General features: G+C 36.7%; 1 protein-coding gene and 1 pseudogene across 1 annotated transcript in view; both read right to left on the minus strand.

Annotated features, from left to right (window-relative positions):
- STK3 (serine/threonine kinase 3) overlaps nt 1-24,072 on the minus strand; it is a 316,883-nt gene that overhangs the window by 200,954 nt on the left and 91,857 nt on the right. The window contains exons 5-6 of the mRNA XM_057735647.1: nt 21,761-21,925; nt 21,083-21,250 (exon numbers count right to left, since the gene is read on the minus strand). Of these exons, the coding sequence (XP_057591630.1) occupies nt 21,083-21,250; nt 21,761-21,925 (333 nt within the window). The remainder of the gene's footprint in view (nt 1-21,082; nt 21,251-21,760; nt 21,926-24,072) is intronic.
- Nucleotides 14,681-15,473, minus strand: LOC130853330 (cell division cycle-associated protein 3-like; annotated as a pseudogene).

Raw genomic sequence — 24,072 nt, forward strand, 5'->3', positions numbered from 1 at the left:
TGACCCAGGAAAGACTCCTTTAACACCAAATGGGGCTTTCCCTGGTGGTGCAGTGGTTAAAAATCCACCTGCGACGCAGGGAACACAGGTGCAAGCCCTGGGCCGGGAAGATCCCACATGCCACGGAGTAACTAAGCCCATGTGCCACAACTACTGGGCCTGCACTCTAGAGCCTGCAAACCACAACTACTGAGTCCACGTGCTGCAACTACTGAAGCCCACTCACCTAAGGCCCGTGCTCTGCAACGAGAAGCCACCACAATGAGAAGCCTGCGCACTGCAACGAAGAGTAGTCCCCGCTTGACACAACTAGAGAAAGACCCAACTTGATCCCTCCTCCAAAAAAAAAACAAAACACCCACGAAATGACCATAATGTCAAACCCACAAAACAGCATTAGCGGGAGCTTGCAGGCTCTTTGGTGGATCTGATGGCGGACTCTGGAGGGGCTCGCGCCAGTGGACACTTCCCAGAGCCCCTGCCACCGGTGCCCCCGTCTCCTCGGTGAGCCACGACTGCCCCCCCCCACCTCTTCAGGCAACCCTCCAACACAGCAGGGGTCCAGGAAAGAATTTAAAAGAGTAAAGGAAAGATATTTTTCCTCCCTTACGGTTTCTGGTGACCCCAAAGGGATGGCCAGGACAGTCCGCTTGCTCTGGAGCCTGCAGATGGGATCCTGGGAAAACTAGCAAAAGGCTGTGAAGGGTGGTGCAGTGATTGGGAATCCACCTGCCAATGCAGGAGACACAGGTTCGATCCCTGCTCTGCGAAGATCCCACATACCGTGGAGCAACTAAGCCCATGTGCCACAGCTATTGAGCCTGCGCTTTAGAGCCCGTGTTCCACAACTACTGAGCCCGTGTGCTGCAACTACTGAAGCCCATGCGCCTAGAGCCCACGCTCCGCAACAAAAGAAGCCATGGCAATGAGGAGCCCGCGCACCACAACGAAGAGCAGCCCCCACTCACCGCAACTAAAAAAAAGAAAGCCCACACACAGCAAAAAAGACCCAACACAGCCAATAAAATTAATTAATTAATTAATTAATTAATTTAAAAAAAACAGCCTTAGCTTAGTTTAAGATATGTGTATTTGATTGGTTCAAATGCAGGAACACTATCCTTTATACATCCTAACATCCTTTGTTACATCTTTTCAATGAATAAGAAAGTAGGGGAAACAGATTCATCTAAAATACTTCCGTCTGATTAATAAACAGCAATCTTCCAAAAACTGAAAGTAGAAATTTTAGAACAAAAGACACTTTCTATCTTCTTAGGGTGCTTCACACAGATAGCCAGGGAATCAAAGAATAAGTAAGGGAATATAGAGGCTACAGCAGAATCAAGCAACATGCTGCACAACTGAAGGTAACACGCTACCAACTCCTTACAACATGAGTCAAACAAATCTCCTGCTCCTCCCTTTCCTTCACTTACCTCCTTTCTCCTACACTGTTCTATTTATGACGTAGCTCTTCAAAGGCATCTGAAGGCAGGAAAGATTCAGGATGCCTTTCACATGAGAGAAGAAATAACTCACTGATGAAATGGAGAGATGTTAACAGAAGGCTCAAGCTCCCAGCATCCTTCAACCATAAGCTCTTCCATCTATATCTTTAGAAGATAACTGTATTTATAAGTAACTTTTCAACCCTTTTCAAGGGTTTCCTGTTGACAATTATATGAAAATTAGTACTTACTGTATAAAAAATGAATAGAAAAGGGAAAAAAGAAAGTACTGACTCATGATAAAAAGTAATGATCAAAAGGCAAATAGAAATCATTAGATTTAATGTGAAACCCTTAGCCTCAATTAGAAGCTCACTCTATCTAAGCTGGTCAACACTGTTTAATATTAAAGAAACAGTCAGTATTAAAGAACATGAACAGAATGCTAGAAAAATATTATTAACAAGGCAAATAAAATTAGGAATGTATAATAAAGTTCTCTGGAATGAGAATCTGTCAACTTTCTGACTTTCAGAAACATTACGTAGGAAATTAGAAGACAGCCTGTATGAAAAGAAGGGTTAATTCGTTACATGGAGACTTTGCACCTAGAATTATTGTCTAAATCCATCTGAGGGGAAAAAAAAAACCACTTACCACTAGGAGCAAAGTAAAGACAGTTAATTATAACTACATGGAAATGGAAATGCCACAAATTCAATAAATCATCTATATGAAAAAGAAATTAACAATGTGGTTATCTGTATACATGCAAAGATAGCAGCAAATAAAACTTTCTTTTATGTCACATAAAACAAAATGCTTAAGGACTCACTGATAAAGTTCTCTGAGATAAGTGTTGTGACATATGGATATAAATTTTTTACTGCCTTGGGGCAGACATTTTCTATAGTATCAAATATCTGACATTATAATGAAACTACGGTTCAAAAATTTGTTTTACACAAACTCTCTCATCTATATGTCATCAAGCTAATTACTCGGATATCACCACTATCTCTTCCACTGGCTCTAGCAGATTCAGAAAAGAAAAACAGTTTTGTGTTTTGTTTTGTTGTAAAGTTCAGCTAAAAGTAAAGACGTATAAAAGAAATCTTTATTCCCCCAAAGATTTCAAAGCAATTACTTCAATAAATCAGAAAGATGCTTTCTTGGGACTTCCTAGGTAGCACAGTAGTTAAGAATCCGCCTCCCAATGCAAGGGACATGGGTTCAATCCCTGTTCCAGGGAGATCCCACATGCCGTGTAGCAACTAAGCCTGTGTGCCACAACTATTGAGCCCATGTGCCGGAACTATTGAAGCTTGCGAGCCTAGAGCCTGTGCTCCAAAACAAGAGAAGCCACCAAAATGAGGAACCCATGTACCACAATGAAGAGTAGCCCCTGCTCTCTGCAACTAGAGAAAGCCCATGTGCAGCAACGAAGACCCAACGCAGCCAATAAATAAGTAAATAAGTAAATAAATAAATAAATAAAATTCACTGAAAGAAAGGAAGAAGAAAGATGCTTTCTCCATTAGCCAAACCATATAATTTAAGAGTAAAGAGTTATTTAAGATGATTTAACGTTTCTCAAACAAAGAGGTAGAAAGTTAGGTGGTAAAAAGGTTAGTGATCCTAATTCTGGGAAAGTGCCAAATTCTGGCACATTCTGATGACCAAGCTATTACTATTGCAGGGAGGGGGGACAGTCTTGAAGAACTTTGATGCAGGCTTAAATTCTACATAAAGAGAAACCATATACCTATTGTGAAATGCTTCAGAGCTCCAAGAAGCAGCTACCACACTTCCCTGCATTTCTTTAAAAATATATTTATATACACTATTGACTTTGAGTGGTATTTAGCTCCGAAAATACCAAAGTATCAAAAAGATAATGTCCATAATTAATGTTTGGTCTTACATATTTTATGTGCAGCCTCTAAACTGTCTCATTGCCCAAACATTCCGCTATACCACTTAAATTTTTCAAATTGTCATGGGATCCCCTTTTCAATTTCATTCAGTATGTACTTAGGATCTACTTCATACAAGGATGAATACAACAGTATCTTACATCTGGGTTAAGAGGCCAGGACCTGGAGTCCACTGCCTAGATCCTCATCCTGGTTCTTCCAATTACTAGTTACTTAAGTTCTATACCTTACTTTTATCATCTATAAACTGTAGATAACAGTAATAACACCTACTTCACAGAGCTGTTTGAGGATTAAATATTAGTACATGCAAAACTTGTAGAACACACCAGAAAAAGAAATAAGGTACTAATACACACTACAACGTGGATAAAAAGCATTATGCCAAGTGAAAGAAGCAAGACACCAAAGACCACATATTGCGCCTCATGTGAAATGTCCAGAATAGGTAAGTCCATAGAGACAGAATACAGACTGGTGGTTTCTAGGGTCTGGAGGACGGAGGGAATGAGGATAAAATGATTAACGAGTACTGAGTTTTATTCTGGAGTGATGGAAATACTTTAGAACTAGGTAAAGGTGGTATTCACACAACACTGTGAAAGTACTAAATGCCACTGAACTGTTCACTTTATTTTATGTCACATGAATTCCTTCTCAATAAATTTAAATTAAATTAAAAAAGAAAGAAGTAATAAACTATTGACTCCCTCAAAAAATATTTAGAACAACAGCAGGCATGTAGAAAAGGTTCAATAAGTGTTAGTTATATAAATTATTACCCATGCCACAAAAACTAGTAAATACATAGGGTGTTATATTCCAAAAATTGTAATAATATACAAAAGCTTAGAGTTTTATGTTTATTTTAAAGTATTCATTTTATACTTATTTCTTTTAAATTCAGCATGAGATTATGTAATTTATCTACCAGGAACTCCTTTCCTCCAAAAAAGATATTCATATAAAAATACACATGAAAAATGGCAACTAAAAAATTACTTTGTATATTTACTGTTCCATGTTATCCAAGTTATAAACTTAATTTTGATACAGTACTTATGAGTTTAACTACCAAAGAACTATTTTGTAAGTTTAACCCCCACAAATTATAACTAATATGTTGTTATACTCAGATGTTAAAATAATGTAATAAGTAAAATACCACTAAAAGATTTACACATATATTTACAAACTCAAAGGAAGCTTCAATTTGTGATGAATCAGAAAAATTCTTCACAATGGAAGACAAAATGGGAATCAAGGACTAGATCAGCCCATGGAAAGCAAATTAAAAAGAAGATAAAGTCATAAGGCTGTATTTATGGCTATCAGAGATCACTAATTCATATTCCTGTTTTAAGACAAAAAAAAAAAAAAAGTATTCCATATTCCAAACTTGAAGTCTTTATCCTATAGGTTAGGGAGAATATGTCAATAAATGAAGAGATCACAGCCAGCTCCCAAACTATCAATTACAGCAGCCAAGAGATCAAGTCTGAAAACACTTTACCTCAAATAAAAAGCTACTAGAAGAAACTGTGAGGCACTTTCTACTAATATCTCAGAAGAAAAACCATGAAATGCTCCAAAAGCAAGAGAATAATTCATATTTTCCATTTCTTTGCCTCACATATTTGTTTTACTATTAGAAGCCTGTCTTTCTGTTTTCTTTGTCATGCCTAATGTTTGTCTTACAAATTTCCATTAAATGTGTTACAAAAGGTTCCTGTTGGGAATGATAAACTATATTTCAAATACACATTTAACAACAAAAAGAAAACTGTCATTAATAATTTTAATATGAAATTAAATTATTGAAATAAACTTGCAAATATTATAGGCTGACATTAAAGAATTGGGGCATGAAGCATGTAACCTTTACTGGGTCAAAAGCAGAGTTTAGGTCAAGCTTTTTAAAACAACCAAATGTTTAACAATTAAAGAAAACTACACATTAAGTGCTTGATGAATAAAAATACACGGTTTGTGGGAAATAAGGCATTCTACTTTCTATATCACACATCAACATTGTTAATAGCGTTAGACTACATATGATATGAAAAAAATTGACAACTATTAAGATTTTCTTAAAATGTTATCTTTTCCTCTGAAGATCTTTAATAACTTCCTGAAATTATTTAAACATGATTCATACTGAACAGAGATGTACTTTTCCCACATCTCAGTTCCATAAATATTTGAATAAAAATATTATACATTGTGTATACCCTCTCAATCTGTATGTCTAATATCAAGAGAGTTGGGTGAGCTATGGAAAAGAGTATGGTTGCTCCTCAAAAAATTAAACACTGAATTAATTACTATGAGATCTAGCAATTAAAAGCAAGAACTCAGATATTTGTACATCCTTGTTCAAGTTTCACAGTAGCATTATTTACAATAACCAAATGGTGGAAACAAACCCAAGTGTCCATCAATGGATGAAGAGATAAACAAAATGTTGTATACACACACAATGGAATATCACTCAGGCTTAAAAAAGAATGAAATTTTGACACATGCTACAACATGGATAAACCTTGAAGATATGCTAAGTAAAAGAAGTCAGACACAAAAGGACAATATTAGATGATTCCACTTACATGAGGTGCTTAGAATAGTCAAGTTTATAGAAACAGAAAGAATGGTGGTTACTTAGGGCTGGGGAGAGGGAGTAATAGAGAGTTATTGTTTAATGACTACAGAGTTTCAGTTTGGGATGTTGAAAAAGTTCTAGGGGTGGACAGTAGTGCCCCTGCAGAACAATGAGTGTATTTAATGCCACTTAAAAATGGTTAAAATGGTAAAATTTATGTTGTATATATTTTACCAAAATAAAAAAAAAGGAAAAAAGCTTTAAAATAAAGTTCTGAAAATGGATGGTGGTGATGATTGTACAGCAATGTAAAGGTACAGCTGACCTTTGAACAACATGGGCTTGAACTGCACAGGTCCAAAATACACAGAATTTTTCCAGTAAGTATTATATATGTCATTGAATTGTACACTTAAAATGGTTAAAATGGAAAATTTTATGTTATATATATTTTCCAACAATTGCTTTTTAAGAAAAGTTGGGTGAAGTCCTTCAGTAATTAGTTTCATTTTTTAATTAATTATTTTTAGAGCAGGCCAGAATATAGTTGCTAAGGTTTCTGAATACTTTGTAAGCGACTGAACCACCACCTCAGTTAACCAGCACTCCTAAACCAAGCACTGCCTAGCAAAAGTATTACTAGTATTACTGCCCTTCAACCTACTGGCCCTGACTAAGCCTGGCAACTGTATAGAATGCTTTATATTGCTACTGCAACAGTAAGTGATGGGCTCTTAAAACACAGCACTTGATGTCCAAAGCCTGAGCATGTAATAAACAGAATATACTTTAAATCCATTTTCCCCAAGGCTAATAACTGCACTTTCACCCTCAATCACATTCCCTTTTTCTTTGACCAGGGCCTTATTTCATTGTTTGTCATCTTTGGCCCTACTCCTTGTATCTTTAATCCTCTCCCTGAATCCTTCATCTCATTCTAAAATCAGATTAAGTCCCCTCATCCTATTAAAATCTTTCCTCAACCCTGATGCCTTTCAACTATTTCCCCAGCTTCTCTCCTCTTCTTGGTTGCCAAATACCTAAAATAGATTCTACTGGTGCTGCTTCTACTCCCCTACTTCCCTTCATTCCTTGATCCCTCAGGAACTGGCTTCTGCCCTACCACTCAAATAATTACACTCCTGAAAGTTAACCATGACCTCCGATCTGATAACCTCTTCATACTACTCAATATAAAGGCAAAAAAGACAGTGATAAAAAAGTCATCAATCACCTCCATCTTAAAACTCTTCTCTCCCTTGCCTGAAACACCATATTCTCCTAATTCTTCTCCTACTCTCTGGCTTCTCTTTCACCTCCCTCCTCCAAACCTCAAATATGGGTACTGTTATTCTGTCCATCCATTTTTTCCTTCTCTCCTAAGAACTTTTCAGAAGTTTTCTTCTTGAAATTTTGCAAAATACTTTATAAATGCAGCATACCATCAGCACAAGGGATACTAAAAGGAGTCAGGTAGTTGGAGAACAATTACACTTATGCCAAAAGCTAATTAGCTGGCAAAAGAGGAACGCTTCCCTACTGCACATGCATATATCAGTGTTCAAGGTTAAGAAAACCACATCTGTATTTTTTGGCAGGTAAAATACATTTTAAATGAAAAAAACATTTAGAATGTTTTCTTTTTTAAATGACTGTACCGCTAGAAGGAAGTATCTAACAATCTGTTCATTATTAATTGCATGTTTTCTGATATGGTTAATTATTTAGGCTTGATGCAATCATTCAGCTGGTTAAGACTGCTTACTTGAGACATACTTAAAGATAGGATGTATAAATTGCAATATAAATATCTGTTTCTAAAGGTTCAAAAATAATTTCCTCTAAAAGAGAGTTTAAAAAATTTCATATAGAAATAAAAAATGAAATCCATAGAGAACTGTTATACCTTAATTCAAAAGTTGTCAGAATGTTTATAGTCTTTAAAAGTATAATTTATGGTAATTAATGGACAATAATTTATTAGTATAAATAGTGAAACCACTTTAGAATTGTTGAAAAGCAATGACTTTTTTTTAACTTTTTTTTATTGAATGAAAGATTCTTTAAATTCTACAGTGCTTTACAATTTTCACAAGTTTCACACACATGATTTCACATAATCCCATAACAACCCTTTTCCCCCCACCCCTATAAGCAAAGGCTTATTTAAGTTGTTCCCTTTTGCCTTAAAAAAGGAAACTCCTCATTTTAAAACATTATCATAAAGGTAGAATATATAAAATTATTTCACTTAAGCAATTTCCTAAACATTTTAAGGCTCAAAACACTTAAGAATATAGGGAAGCTCCCAAGATACAGTGTTAAATGAAAAACAAAAGTTACAAAACAACATAATCTCATGATTTCAATTTTGGTTAAAAAACAGTATGTTCTCATGGGCATGATATGTATGCAAAACAAACAGAAATACCATATATCAAAATGCTAACTGTGAATCTTTAGGCAGAACAAATGCAAATGATTTTAATTTTCTTCTTTTTACTTTGCTTTCTTTCTTTACTCCTTCCTTCCTTTCTACATTAAACATGCATTATATTTGTAGTTGGACTTCCTGGAAGAATAAACTCTACATTCCATTCAATTTTCTGCCTTATATTTTGACGAAGTGGAAGAAAGACCATCTCCCAAAGTTGTACAGAATGGCTTTAAAGCACTGTCAGTGTTCTCATGCACCTGATCCACCAACAAACCCTGTCAATCCACTTGTAAAAATACACCAGAAACCAACTGCTTCTCACTGTCATCACTGCTTTTACCATCTTCTTCCAATCATCTCCTGCACGGTTCATACAAGTCTCCCAAACTAAACTAGTTTATGTGATTCCATCCTTGTAACTCTTCAGGCTATTCTCATGTCACTCCTCTACTCAGAAACCCTCACTGACTTCTCATCTCATTCAGAATAAAAGCCTAAGTATTTACTGTAACCTTCAAGTCTCTATGATCCACACCTGGAGTTACCAGGCACATCCCCACCTCAGGACCACTGAACCTGCAGTTAGTTGCCTCTACCTGGCATATTCTGTATGCAGATATCTTCACTTTCTTTAAGTTTTTATTCAAGTGTCATCTCCTCTGTGAGGCCTTCACTAGCAATCCAATACTTTACATCAATCACTCCACCCCACTGCTGAACTTTCCTATATCTCATTTCCCTGCTTTATTTTTTCTACCGTAGGACTTATTACTAATATACTAGATGTTGCATTTACTTCTCTTCCTTATTATCTCTCTCCCTCATTAGAATATAAGCTCAATAAAGAGAAATTTTCTTTTTTTTTTTTTTGCTGTCACTGCATCCTCAGCATCTAGAACAGTTCCTAGCACATAGTAGGGGCTCAGTAAATATCTGCTGAATGAATGAATAAATGCATTCCTGTGTAAAGCCAAAGCTTCCAAATCACAGTAATAGTTAACTCACCTAATGTCATGAAATGACTGCAACTCATTTATTCATATTCTGAAAATCAGTATCTAAAATGACTTTACAGAGGGCTAAGAGCTGAAGAACAACCATGGTAAACAGTAATGTAGCCATATTTTCTCAAGTCTAAAAGGGAGCATCTAGGATCTTGTCAAAATTCATCAATAAAATTATGACCTGATTTGTTACATCAAAGTTTCTCTGGGAGATCACAATGCCGTTATTGTTGATTCTAAAAAGTAAGCAATATTGGCTAAAACCACACAGTTACTCTTCTAAGTTTTCCACTAGACTATTCAATTCTACTCTATGAGGCTAGATATAAAACTTTTCCTTATATATAAACAAAAAACGAGCTGAATATCATACTTCTATGCACCTGAGGATCTGTTATCTAAAAGATCTTGGGATATTTTATAAACATCAATCAATGCTGTGCAAAGAAAGCTAAGGCGGAATAGGCAATTAGATACTGTGAAAAACTGGAGGCAATCAGAAGAAATACAGTCCATGGTGGCAGGGACACAAGCTAAGCAGGAGGTATGGATAATCTGGGTAAGTGCCATGGAAAAATAAATATCATGATTGGACTTGAGGCAAATGGAAACAGTTCAAATTGGCTTCGTACAGTACTCTGTGGAACATATGACGTCCATATGTCCATTACCAACAAACTGAAACATGGAAAATAACAAAAGCCAATGCTGTGATGGCTATAAGAACACACCCAATGCCAGTCTCTACCGCACCACAACAGCATAACTTACTACAGCTGCCAGGTAAGCTGGCTAAGGAGTCAGAAGCAATAAGAAAAGAAAAGGGGAAAGACCTAAGTATAAACTGTTCTCTTTCCGTACAGTAGAAAAAGCCGAGATCTACACTAGAAAGTAAAATGTGGCCACAGTCAAGGCTGAAAATAAAGTGTAATTTTTTTCCCTGTAGAGTTCCGAAAAGTATAAAATACTTTAGAATTAAAGAGGTCAGCATTTTACCCAAAACTACAAATGATTTAAGATTCAAAGAACTAAATAAAATAAGAATGGGATAGGATGGAATAACATCCAAGAAAAAAAATTGTAAATGTGACCTTTCGAATTCAAAACACATAATAGAGAACTAAAACAAACTGACCAAAAGATGTACTAGTAATCCATTATGTTGTATATCAGTGCTAACAAGTCTACCAAATTTTCTTTCCATATTCTCTACCCCACAAAGTGATTCATCTTCAAGATAAAATCATAGTTGATATGAAAGAAGTAGTTCTTAGGCAAATGTCATAAAGACCAAAATATACAGCAAAGCCAAAACTATAAAAAACTTACAAAAAGTAAACTAACATCTTAGAGCCGATCTGGTGGTCCTGACCTTTTCAACCAATCAAAACCAGGTATTCCCAGCCAGGCGAAGTGCATAAAAATAACCTCAGCCCTAATTCAGAAATATATTGGTTGTCACTCACTGAAACTATATAGTAACAAAATCCAGCAGTTAAAAATACATAACTATTTTATAGTAAATATCAATGCCATTCCTGTTTCAACCTGACTTCCCATTCTACCCTCAAACCCCCAAACTTGAAATCAAGTACAATTTCTTGAGTAGCTGGAGTGTGGTTAAGGAAAGGAAGCTATGCTTGTTTGTAAGGAATCTGCCATTTCCTCCCTGCCAAAACACTTGTTTAAAAAGTCATGTAATATTTCTATTAAATTGTAAATGCAGCCGACAAGGAAATGGCCTACTGGCAGTGTATTACCTTTGTGGCAGTGCCAACGGGCCTACAGCAAAATAGTGCACATGATAATTTCAACATGCATTCCCAAGTAACAAAACTGTGCTTTACATAAATACCACAGAACCTGAGCAAGATCCAGAAAAAGCAATGAAAATTTGCCCAAGCTTTCATGCTTGCCTATATCAATTGTATGTCATAACGAAAGCAAAACAGAAAAGCATCTACATATGTTCAAGAAGCTTGTGAAGTTAGATCATATAACCCTGGGAAAACTATTGCAACTTAAATCTGTGTATTTCTTGTTAACCACTGTAACAATTCACTAATAAAAATTAAGAAAAACTGTGGGTATCAAATGAACCAAAATGTACTAACTACATACAAGTCCTTAAAGACTATAACGCAACTTATTAACAGGAACATATGTTCAGCGTAAGCCACAATTGTTATGTTAAATTACTTCTTCCTTTGATATCACTCATTTGATTACAGAATTTAAGAGATTCACAAACCTTCCAATTAAAATGGTGACCTTCAGTTTATAAGTCACTTACTGCAATGCTTATAAAGTCACCTCTGATCATTTATCCCTTACCTTTCATTATATAGCACAACTACATGTAATTATGCTATTTAAATGATGCCAGATGTAACGAAGATGATCCTATTCATGTAAAAGTTATACTGAAAACTAAGTTAACATAATCAAACAAATAATCTGTAATTAATAGAGTCCTCTAGGAGACCTGAAAATTCTACTCTGAAAGAATTTAACTAAAATACGTAGTTTTTGTTTGTCAGATATGTCCTATCTATCTTCATTTTAAAAAATACGTCTGATCAGCCATGATTTCAAAAGTCAAGTTTGCTTTAGGCAGCAATTCCTCCAAAAAATCATGAATTTTTAAGTGTTATACACTTGAAATTACAGAGTCAACACCCGCCCTCAGATACCTCCCAACCTCCTAAAAAAAGCACACCTAGATATTTATGTCTTCTAAAATAAATGTTAGCCTAAACAGTTTCCATGACTGATTTAAAAATAAAACACAACAAAACTTACTATGATCAATATAGTAAGTCTATACAATTGCTTTTAAGACCTTCAACACCCATTAGCAAATCAAAGCTACTGTCCAGAGGCCAACATTAAGTCTTTCTGATCTCCAACATGTAAACAGGATCTAAAGTCAAAAAAGAAAGAGAGAGAGAGAGAGAAAGAAAGAAAGAAAGAAAGAAAGAAAGAAAGAAAGAAAGAAAGAAAGAAAGAAAGAAAGAAAATCAATTTAAAATTGAAATTTTAAATAAATAAAGTACACTTAGTAAAAGTTTGAAAGTCAAGCCATGAGCAATGATAGCGCTTTCAAGTTGTATTTAATTAGCATTTACTTTCATTTACTAGTTTATTTCACTCTTATTCTAACCTACAAGTACACTATTATTATTTGTGCAAGAAAGAAGAATCTCAGCTTGCTAGATTTCAGTATTAACACCACAAAGTATCTTTGAGATAGGAAAGGGAATTGAGCGTGTATTCAACAAAAACATTTACTGGATGCTCCTATGTAAGTCACTCTGATAGGTTCGATTAGACACACTAAGATGAAACACATCTGCATTTAAAACTTAGATCTGGTAGAGGAAATAAGGCAACAACATAATCATTACTATAATACATAGTAAGTTTAAAAAAAAAAGCCATGATAAAGACATAGAAAAGGTGATATGACAATTCAGAGGAAAAAAAGATTTTTTTAAATCAGCGGAATGAGGAAATTCAGACAATAATTAGACATACCTAAAACTAACCTTTCCAGAAGTAAAAAGTTTTGGGGGCTTGGGGGGAAATCATAGATGCAATATGCATATACAGTTACTTGTCCCAGATTAAAACACAGAACAGGAATATGCTGTAATAAAGTAAATAATAAACAAAACCATAGCCTAAATATACAATATAATAAGAAACTCCCTTGAGGGTCACTGATATTATTACTGAGAGCCACAGTTCTCAATCTTTGGGGGTCAAGAAACTCTTATTTTCATTGATGAAAACTGTGAACTCTCTCACCAAAAAAATGCACATCTGCACAAAAACCAATATTTAAATGCAATTTTGGGGGGTCCACTGACTCTGAATTCTCTGCTCCAAAAAAAACTCATTCTACTCTCTTATGAATCACAGTTTCCATTACTGAGTGAGTATATAGTAAAAATGAAGTATAAAACATCTGTATATCACAGTCTGACCTGAGATTAAAAAAAAGGAGTCCACATGGCTCTCTGTCCTCATGGGCTCATTATTTCCATATCGTTTCCAGTAGAGGCTGCAGAAGTCATCTCAACAGCCATAAGCAAGGGCTTAAAAGCTTTCAGCAACCTCCCCCAGCTGGAAATAAACTCCCTTGGGTACTGTGTAAGGTCCCAATACCTCAAATCCTACTCGATAACCCAAAACAAAATAAGGTGATGATAAAGCAGCTGCCCGATCCTTTCCATAGCCAATACCTCCCTAAGTAACAAAGGTAAATATGATTAAATAGGTATCCTCCGCAAGAACTTGAACTAATTCACAATCTCAGTTTGAGACTTGAAAACTTAATAATGCTACTTAATACTTCTAAAGTGTTTAATATTTTACATGTATTGCTCATTTACATTGTCTTATATGATCTTCACAACAATTCAGTGAAGTAAACAATTGAGAGTCCACTATAACTACTTCACAGATAACAGAATTGATTCAGGATCACAAGTCTCAAACACCAGGTCACACCACTATCATGTGGTAAAATGAAAGCATTATGGCATTGGAAGAAATCAAATTTCCAAAGGTTGGTACAGTGATTCTTGCTCTTCAAATGCAAGTTACAAACCAATACTGGGTCATGAAATCAACTGAATGGATTTGGACCACTTTTTTTTTTTAATGAAAAGTTGAAATACAATAGAAGAAGACAAGACAGTGATAGAATAGAAATCAGAGTGGATCACAAATAGTGATTCACAATATGAAACATGTTTCACATGTGACGCATTATGAACATGCGTAGGTAAGTACTGTTTTATGTATATTTTGTTTCAATCGTGTGCACACACACGCATGCATGCACGTGCATAACAGGTCATGATGTGAAATATATTTCATACTATGCATCACAGTCAAAGAAGTATGATATGTAAATAATTTTTCAATCATTAATAAATCAATTTAAATTGTCTCCTGCAAATGCTCCCACACAAATACAGAGAAATATTGCCTTTGTCAGTATCCCACGTTAAAATTTTAAAAAGAAGGATTCTAGCATACTTTTTTTTTTTTAATCATGTCCTTTAATATACAGAAACACATAAGGCACAAAGAAAGCCAAGGAAGCTCTCAGTCCCAGAGTTGGTAATATAAGGGGAGTTGAAGAAAACAAGCCTTTCCAGTCTCCCAGGGAAAAAAAGGGGTGAGAGAACACAGAATATCTCTAGGCCCCTGGTGATTCCAGTGTTGGGGCCATGCACAGCCTAGTAATCTACCAAAGGAAAGTGCTGATTTTCCTTGCCATGGCCCTGGCCTTGCTTCCATGCTCGCCCTCCAATTTTCAGAAGTCATCCAGTTCCCAGAATGGCCCTTCCTTTAGTTCCCTAACATTTTCACTCATGGGAGAAGGCCGCTTACCCTGTTGTGACGTCAGAGTCCGGGGGTAGCTGTCTTCCTGCAGGATGGTGAAAGGACATCTCCCTAGCACCTTGCTGTTTGGTTTCCATCTGCTGCACTTAGAACCTGAAGCTTGAGGAGTCTCAGGGTCTCGCAAGGGCTTGTCTGAGCCCTGACTGGCTATAGGGGTTTCTGAGGGATGTCCTATTTCCTCCTCGGCAAACACCTGTTTGGAGGAGATCTCAGTCTGGCTCCAAGGTGGCCTCTGGTCCTCAAGGGAAAACTGGGTGCCCAGAGGCAAGTCCAGTTGAGAAGATGAAGGTGTCTCTAGGGGCAGAATAGCCTTCAGGGGAAGACGTAATTGGGGTCTTCGTCTCCAATACATCACTCAGCTGTTTCACCAGTGGGCTTGGGGGCTCTCCGCTGGGCTTCATATGTGTCCATGCAATGCCAAGGGTAAAAGACTGGGTATCTGAGTCCTGGGCCTGCTTAGGACCCTAGAGCTGCTCCCCTGCTGACAGGTCTGGCTGTGGAGAGCTCTCTACCTGAATGGGAGCGCACAGGACGCCGGCGCTGGGTGAACACCGGCCCGCAACTAGAGCCAGAAGCTTGTGCGGAGGAGGCCACACTAGTGACTGGGACGCTCTTGGCTGAGCCCATCTCAACCAGGAGAAACAGAATGGGGCAGGGCCCAGCCCAGGCAAGGAGGGGATGCCCAGTCCCAATCCCGCTCTGGGTGCAAAGCAGCTCGATCCTCTTAGTGCAATTCTTTATCTAAGCAATACTTAATGGAACTATGTCTCCAACACTACAATTTATATTCACATAATTAGTATGTCAGTGAGAAAATAATGATTGCTTCCTCAGAAGTTACCAAACTAATCATGTTTACAGAGGACCTGGCGACACCAACAGCAAGGTTTGATTATATATTAACAGTGGGAATTTGTCTTTCCTGTGAAACCTACAGGGGTGACCTTGGCCGACTAACCAAGGGAAGTTAAGATCTGTTTGTTCTGTTTTCCTTGCTTATTCATCTCTTCAAGAATAATAACTCCAACTGGACAGAAATATGTTGAAATTGTCACTGTAATAAACCTTAATCCCCAATTTTGGGGCTGGAATGCCTTGTACTCCCACATGTATTAGGACCACAGGGCAAAACAACTCTAACTTTCAGAGTGAAAAACCACATGTCCTGAAAGTAGTACTGAAATTCTCCAATGATCCAATTTGCCCACTCCTCTGGATCCTTGGCTATTTCTGATCTGAAAGTATAGTTAACAGAATCAAGGTATCACTTTAAATAATCAGGCAGAAAAATATAGGCAACAGATAGGGAGGAAAAGAGGCAGTGTGAAAAGAAAGAAAAATAAAGGTATAAAAGGGATTGTGTGAGCATTCATGTATACACAGTTAGGCAACAGGGAACAGTCAAAGGAAGTAAAGGCAGCAGTGCGGAGAAAGGTGGAAAAAGGAAGATAAGGATAAGTTCAAAGGAGAAAAACAAGAAATGTATGGAATGCCAAAATAATAAAAATCATATAGGCATACGATCCTTTATAATTTGTAATATACATACAGACCTATAATTGAATAAAAGTTGTTACAGTGTATGGTCTCACTTTCTAAAAAACTGAATATATATGCATTCTCCCTACACACACACACACACACACACACACACACACACGGAAAGCTAAATAATTCTATCATTAGAATGCTAGTTATCACTGGAATGGAAGTTCCAAAAGAACAGGAAACATACCTGCTCTGCTTACCACTACATCCTCAAAGTTCCACTGGGACATGATAAATGTGCCCTAAATATTTGTAGAAGGAAATAAAGAAAGGGGGAACAGAAGTAAAAGAATATAAGAAGAAAATTCCAGGATACTTGCCTTTAAAATCAAACATCCATACTTAGGTGACACTGAGTTTCTCTGACACAAAATAACCAATGTAGGACAGCAGATATATTCTCCAACTGGTCCAAAGGTTGACTTCCTGCCTCCACATTAGAATATGCATTTCTCTTATTTTAATATTAATACTAAGTGAAAAATATTTTAATATTAATGATTAAATTTTGTATATTTGCTAAAATGGATATGTCCCATCATAAAAATATACACAATTACATGGCAAGTAAGTTTCAAGTGTTATTCTCATCAATAAAGGAATCATTAAAAATTATTTTTAAAAAATATCCAAAAAATGTTAAATGCCAATTTACAACTATTAAATATTTACACAAATTCTCCAGAACACATCTATTGCACAAAGCAAAGTAATATAAAAATTAAATACAAATAAGCAATCCTCTACTTGTAGACTAGCAAATCTGAAATCTGTTTTGACTCAAAGACCTCCCAATGGCTAATTACACAGGATTATAAAGGGACTTAGACTGAGTATTAGAACTGGGGTACAAAAAGTGACAGGGGACAGCTGGAAGAACAATAAACGGAAGCAGTAAAAAGTCAAAGGACTAGGAGACTTCAGACAGCAAATAGAAAAAGACAGACCGAACTAGAGAAAAGCCAATTAAAATGAGACCAGAAACTCATCAACAAAAAACAACCCAATTTAAAAATGGGCAAATAACCTAAATAGACATTTCTCCAAAAAACAGATACACAAATGGACAATAAGTACATGAAACGATGCTCAACATCACTGGTTATTAGGGAAATACAAATCAAAACCATTAGATAACACCTCACTCCCATTAGGATGGCTATTATCAAAAGACAGAAAAGTGTTAGCAAGAATGTAGAGAAACTGGAATCCTTGTGCACTGCTGGTGGGAATGTAAAATAGCACAATGCTATGAAAAATAGTATGGAGGTTCCTCAAAAACTTAAACATAAAATTACCATATGATCCAGCAATCCCAGTTACGTGTATAAACCCACAGAATTGAAAGCAGGCTCTCACAGAGATAAATGTGCATCCATGCTCACAGTAGCATTAGTCACAACAACCAAAAGGTGGAAGCAACTCACATATGGATGAATGGCTAAACAAAATGTGGTGTATACATACAATGGAATATTATTCAGCCTTAAATAAAATGAATTCTGATATATGCTACAATACTAGATGAACCTTGAAAACATTATACTGAGTGAAAGAAGCCAGACACAAAAGGACAAATATTATATGATTCCACTTACATGAAACACTTAGAACAGTCAAATTCATAGAGACAGAAAGCAGAACTGTGGTTATGAGGTGTTGGGAGGGGGAGATAATGAAGTTATTGTTTTATGTGTACAGAGTTTTAGCTTGGGATGATAAAAATTTCTGTAGTAGACAGTGTGATGTGAATGTACTTACTGCCACTGAATTGTATACTTAAAAGTGGTTAAAATGGTATATTTTATGTTATGTATATTTTATCAATATAAAAAAAAGGAAAAAGAAAGACAAGGAGATATGTCCTGAAGTTAGTCATTACTTATCTTAAACTACATATAATTTGAAAAAAAAGAATACATTACAGAGGATATAGTGGGTTGAACAGTGGCCCCCAAAAGATATGTCTACATCCTAATTCCCAGAACCTCTGAATGCAACCTCATTTGGAAAAAAAAAATCTTTGCAGGAGATCATCCTGGATTATTGGAGTGGGCCCTAAATCCAATGACAAATGTCCTTTTGAGGGACAGGAAGAGGGCAATGTGAGACACACAGAAGAGGAAAACACACAGACACAGAGAGGAGAAGGTAATGTGAAGATGCAGGCAGAGACTGGAGTGATGCAGCTACAATCCATGGAATGCCAAGGATTGCTGGCAGCCAGCCACCAAAAGCTGGAAGAGGCAAAAGTGGAGTCTCCTTTACAGACTATGGAAGGAGTGCTGCCCTGTCGACACCTTCACTGCAAATTTCTGGCCTCCAGAATTGTAAGAGAATAAACTTCTATTGTTTTAAGCCACCAAATAACCCACCCAGCCCTAGGAAATTACCATAGGGGATAAAAAGATAAAATGAAAAGTACGAGAGTAGACTTCATAAGCACAGAACATGTCATCCAAGCCAAAATTTAACTATGTAAACCAAGAGAAAAAGGGGACCCTGGGCTTTGCCACTAAGTTGTGATTTCTGGCCATATGATGTCCGAGGGCAAAGTGCTGAAGCCCCCATTGGGGCAGGGCAGGAGTATGGCTGACGCATTCTCTAGGAACTGGCACAGCACCCCGACAAGGGCACCGACTTGTCAGACCACAGAGAAAGGCTGCACCCCGCTATCTCAAGCTTTACAAGAGAAATCTTCATCCAAGACATTCCCATCAAGACATTTAAATTCTGTGAATTAACATTCCCATAACCCTTTGTCCACTCTCAGACAAAATGAAGATACTTGTCCTCTGCCCCCCATGTTAAGTGTTTGTGAGTCATCTTCCAAGAGGCAGTGCCATGCACACACACTAAGATGGGCCAGGTGTCTACCCAGTCACATACAGCAGAAACTGGGAAATGGAAGATGTGTAAGAGTGCCGGATATGGGTATTACTTAACTGGCACCCCTAACCAAGCCCAGTCTTCCAGAATTTTTCAATTTGATTTTATTATTAATTGGGCAAGAAGGAGGTCATGGATTTTTTTTTTTTATTAATAAAAAGGTAGACTCAGTTTTCAATTCTTAGACATGGATATAAATATTTTTTGTATGTATTTTTTTTTAAGAAATCATGTTGGATTAGGAGTATACTTGATTGTGAAAGAGTAGTGTCATGTAATTTGCGATGAGAGAAACTACTCTCTCATGAGTGTGTTTTACTTTTTAAATCCTTTGCTATCTGCTAGAGAGACTACCTCATGGTCAAACTTAATATGTGGGATTATTTGGTTGGGAAAAATAAGATTTATACTGGAGGAAGCAGAACAGTAATAATCTAAGTCCTGGGTTAAATCCCAGCTCTGTCACTTAGCTAGACTGTCTTGGATAGCTTAGCTAACCTCACTAACTCAAACTCAAATACATCTAGTTTGAGTGTCACCCTAAAAACATTCTAACTAAAAGTACCAAAGATATCTAATAATCAGAAAGAAATGACAATTTGTGTTGTTGACTTTATGCTGACCTTGTTATATTTCATTTTAATATTTTCAAGCAATTCATGCTAATTTTTATGGTTCACCCTAGCAAGAGGAATTTATATGTACAAGGAAGATGACACATTCTTTTACATATAATTATATTCTTCAAAGAACTCTAAGTTGCAGGCAGATTTTTAAATACTTCAGTATAGTACACTATTACCTACAGTATTGAAATTCAACCCACAATAGCACTGTAATATTAGATATAATTCTAACTTATTCTTCTTCAAATATTCTAAAATATTGCATTCTTCTTCCTCCCATCTGTTTACTTCACACATTTCCCCAGTCACCCTGAAACCATCTTCTCTTCTCTTCTTTACACACACACACATTCTCCCTCTCTCTGTCCCACCCTCCCTCTTTTTCTCTCTGTCCCACCCTCCCTCTTTTTCTCCCTTCTCTCCTATATCCTTTCTTCTTGAGTTGAATGCAACCACTAGAGGGCAATAAGTTTACAAAGATAAATGCACTTATCTATAGTGAATTGAGATTTGCGTACTAATAAATTTAAAAACCATATCATCACAAACCCTAAAGCGCTGGCAATTAGACTTGAATATGCAAGGTAGGCATTTAAAACTCAAAATTTTATCCTGGAAAAGGAGTTCACAGAAGCATATAATAATGTTCAAAAAAGGAATTCCATTTTCTCACTAAGCACTAAAAAAATAAGCTTAATTCACTTACAGATACATAGCAATATTAGAAATAAGGATTTTTTTTTAACATTAGCCAGACCAGAGAAGGAAAAATGGAGAAACAAAAACACAAAAAAGGTACAATATGCAGGGTGGATAGAAAAGAAGCGATTTCTTCCAAGTCTCCACGACTACATTCAGAATATAATGAACTGAATAATGTCGTGGATTTACCAACCCTTTCTTCTCTTAAAATTATGGGGAAATTGAACAGCTATACTTTAGGGGGGAGAAAAACAGCAACTGTAGAGAGAAATACAGACTTCACTTTGTTTCTCCCAATTAAGGATGTGAGCAGGGAAAGAAGTTAGCAGATAGTCACTAATCCCTGACAGATAATTTTACTATTTTTTTTGCACAGAACCCAAATTCAAGTAAATTTTTTCACTCTTTATTTACACTGATACTGCAAAACTGCAACACTTTTAACATTGACATTTTCCATCATTTTCTTACCCTCATTGGATGTATGTCAGCATAAGGAGGTTTTCCTTCTGCCATTTCTATAGAAGTAATGCCAAGGGACCAGATGTCAGCCACACAGTTATAGCCTATTTCTTGAATTACCTCAGGAGCCATCCAAAATGGAGTTCCTATCACAGTATTGCGTTTTGCCATTGTATCCTGCAAAAGCATTACACAGACATAAATATTACTACAAAAACACCTTAGAAATCTATCTGCCAACGTATTCTTTAAACTACATATGTGAAACCCTCAAATGATATAGGTCATATCTGAAATTGACTGTTTTCCTAAAATATCAACTGGTTGTGACATGACATATTTAGGAATTTTGAATTCTGAAATAACCAAGAGTCCACAAGTAACTTATCTCCACTACCTTCATTAAAGACAGTCATTACAGTACAATGAAAGCTACAGAAATGAACAGTGTAGCTTTCCTTTCTGAATATTTAAGCATTTTGATGACAATACATTTTTCATATTCATTCAATGTCTCTTAAATTGTAAATAAAAGTAATAAATAATACCTAAATAATGGCTCCTTCTCCCTTAGAATAATGAAGTTATGCATTTCTTTCCATAATCCCCAAAAGATATTATCAACATTCAGTCACACTCAAACCTAGACATGTAAACCAAAAGTGTTTCCAAAAGTATTACACTTACTGTTAACTGACCAGCAACTCCAAAATCTGCCAATTTTGCATGTCCTTCTGTATTGAGGAGAATATTTCCAGCTTTTATATCTCTGTGTATTTTTCTCATAAAGTGTAAATATTCTAGTCCTTTCAAAGTAGATTTAAGAATAGTTGCAATTTCATCTTCTGTTAACTGGAAAGAAATATTTTAAAAACTCAATTGAAATGCCATGTTAGATAAACTCTTACAAGAGAGCATTGTTAACAAGCTTCTAAAGATCATTCTTTCTAAAGATCATTAAACCGCCAAGAAAAGGCTAATATAAGGTAAAGAACCAAGAATCTCTTCTTCTAATGATAGAAAATGTCACCATTCAATTTCTCCTTTCTTTAAAATTATCAATGTCATTCCTAAAGCACATTAACATATCCCAAGAAGCAACATGACCCAAAGAAATCACTATTCCCTATATGTCATTGAACACTGAGGTGGCAATACCACAGCTATCTGTCTTAAAAAAGTAAATTCAGACACTCTTCCCTGCAGTGCCTCCAATTATCAATGAAAATGGAAACCAACAGTGTTACATAAAAGAGAGGAAATGAGAAAGGACGGACTGCCAAGAGTCTCCTGCATGAAGTGTTTATACCAATACCACTCCTCCTCCTTCCAGCCAGGTCATTCCTAACCTACCCATGTCCTAGATTTCTGACCCTAATAATGAGAACTCAAAAATGGAAATGTCGGGCTTCCCTGGTGGTGCAGTGGTTAAGAACCCGCCTGCAAATGCAGGGAACACGGGTTTGAGCCCTAGGCCGGGAAGATCCCACATGCCGAGGAGCAACTAAGTCCATGCACCACTACTGGGCCTGCACTCTAGAGCCCACGAGCCACAACTACTGAGCCCACGCACCACAACTACTGAAGCCCACGCACCTAGAGCCCGTGCTCCACCACAAGAGAAGCCACCACAATGAGAAACCCACACACCACAACAAGTAGCCCCCATTCACCATAACTAGAGAAAGCCCAGACGCAGCAATGAAGACCCAACACAGCCAATAAATAAATAAACAATAAAATAATCAAAAAAACAAAAAGGAAATGTCAGAGAAAGACTAGGAAAATGGAAACACAAACAAAGGCTGTCAGGGGAAAGAAAAGGGAGGAAGGAGGAGAAAGGAAGCCCGAGGAGAGAGGAGGGGAAGGAAAGATTCGTAGTAGTTGTAGCAGTAGAGCCAGTGCTATCTGTACTAAGCATTGTGCTAAGAGTTTTGCATGCATTATCTCATTTATCCTTATAACAACCCTATAAGGTAAAATACTATTATTATCACCCTTTGACAAATGAAGTTATTACAGAGGTTCAGTAACTTCCTTCTGGTCACACACAAGTAAGATGGAACCAAGATGTGAGTCCTCTCTGATCATAATCTATGTTTTTAACCACCATGCCCCTCTTGATAAATCTTATTCAAGTGCAACCTGTGAAAGTCCCTATTTTTATTGAAAACATCCTCTTAGTTTTTAAATGCTTCCAAGTAATATTAATAGCTCAGGATAATAAAACCTAGTTCTCATTATAAGCATAACCACTATAAGCACAACCCAAAGAAATAAGTTGAGAGAAGGGAAAGAATCTCATTTTATGCAGAGATAAAGGACAGTGCTCTATATGAGAGAAAGGAAAAAAAGAGAGAAAATTAGAAAGAGTTCAAATGCCCCAAGGAGGGATAACAGGAAGACACAGTAACAACTGAAAATATAAAAATATGAAGACTATGTAAGATGTGAAAATAACTACTGGAAGAAGCTTGTTTCCACCTCCACCAATCCCACAGTGGCTCACGCCAAGAAATAACCTGGGGAGGGGACTTCCTAGGTGGCACAGTGGTTAAGAATCTACCTGCCAATGCAGGGGACACGGGTGCGATCCCCACTCCAGGAAGATCCCACATGCCATGAAGCAACTAAGCCCATGCATCACAACTACTGAGCCTGCGCTCTAGAGCCCGTGAGCCACAACTATTGAGCCCGTGTGCCGCAACTACTGAAGCCCAAGTGCCTAGAGCCCGTTCTCCACAACAAGAGAAGACACTGCAATGAGGAGCCTGTGCACCACAATGAAGAGTAAGCCCCCACTTGCCACAACTAGAGAAAGCCCGTGTGCAGCAACGAAGACCCAAAGCAGCCAACAAATAAATAAACAAATAAATAAATTAAAAAAAAAAAAAAAAGAAAGAAATAACCTGGGGGAACAACTGGATATTCGCATGTAAAAAAATGAAGTCGGACTCCTCCTCACACCATATACAAAAATTTGCTCAAAATGGATCAAC

The sequence above is a fragment of the Hippopotamus amphibius genome, chromosome 5 (assembly GCF_030028045.1).
Source record: "Hippopotamus amphibius kiboko isolate mHipAmp2 chromosome 5, mHipAmp2.hap2, whole genome shotgun sequence".
Taxonomy (NCBI): domain Eukaryota; kingdom Metazoa; phylum Chordata; class Mammalia; order Artiodactyla; family Hippopotamidae; genus Hippopotamus; species Hippopotamus amphibius.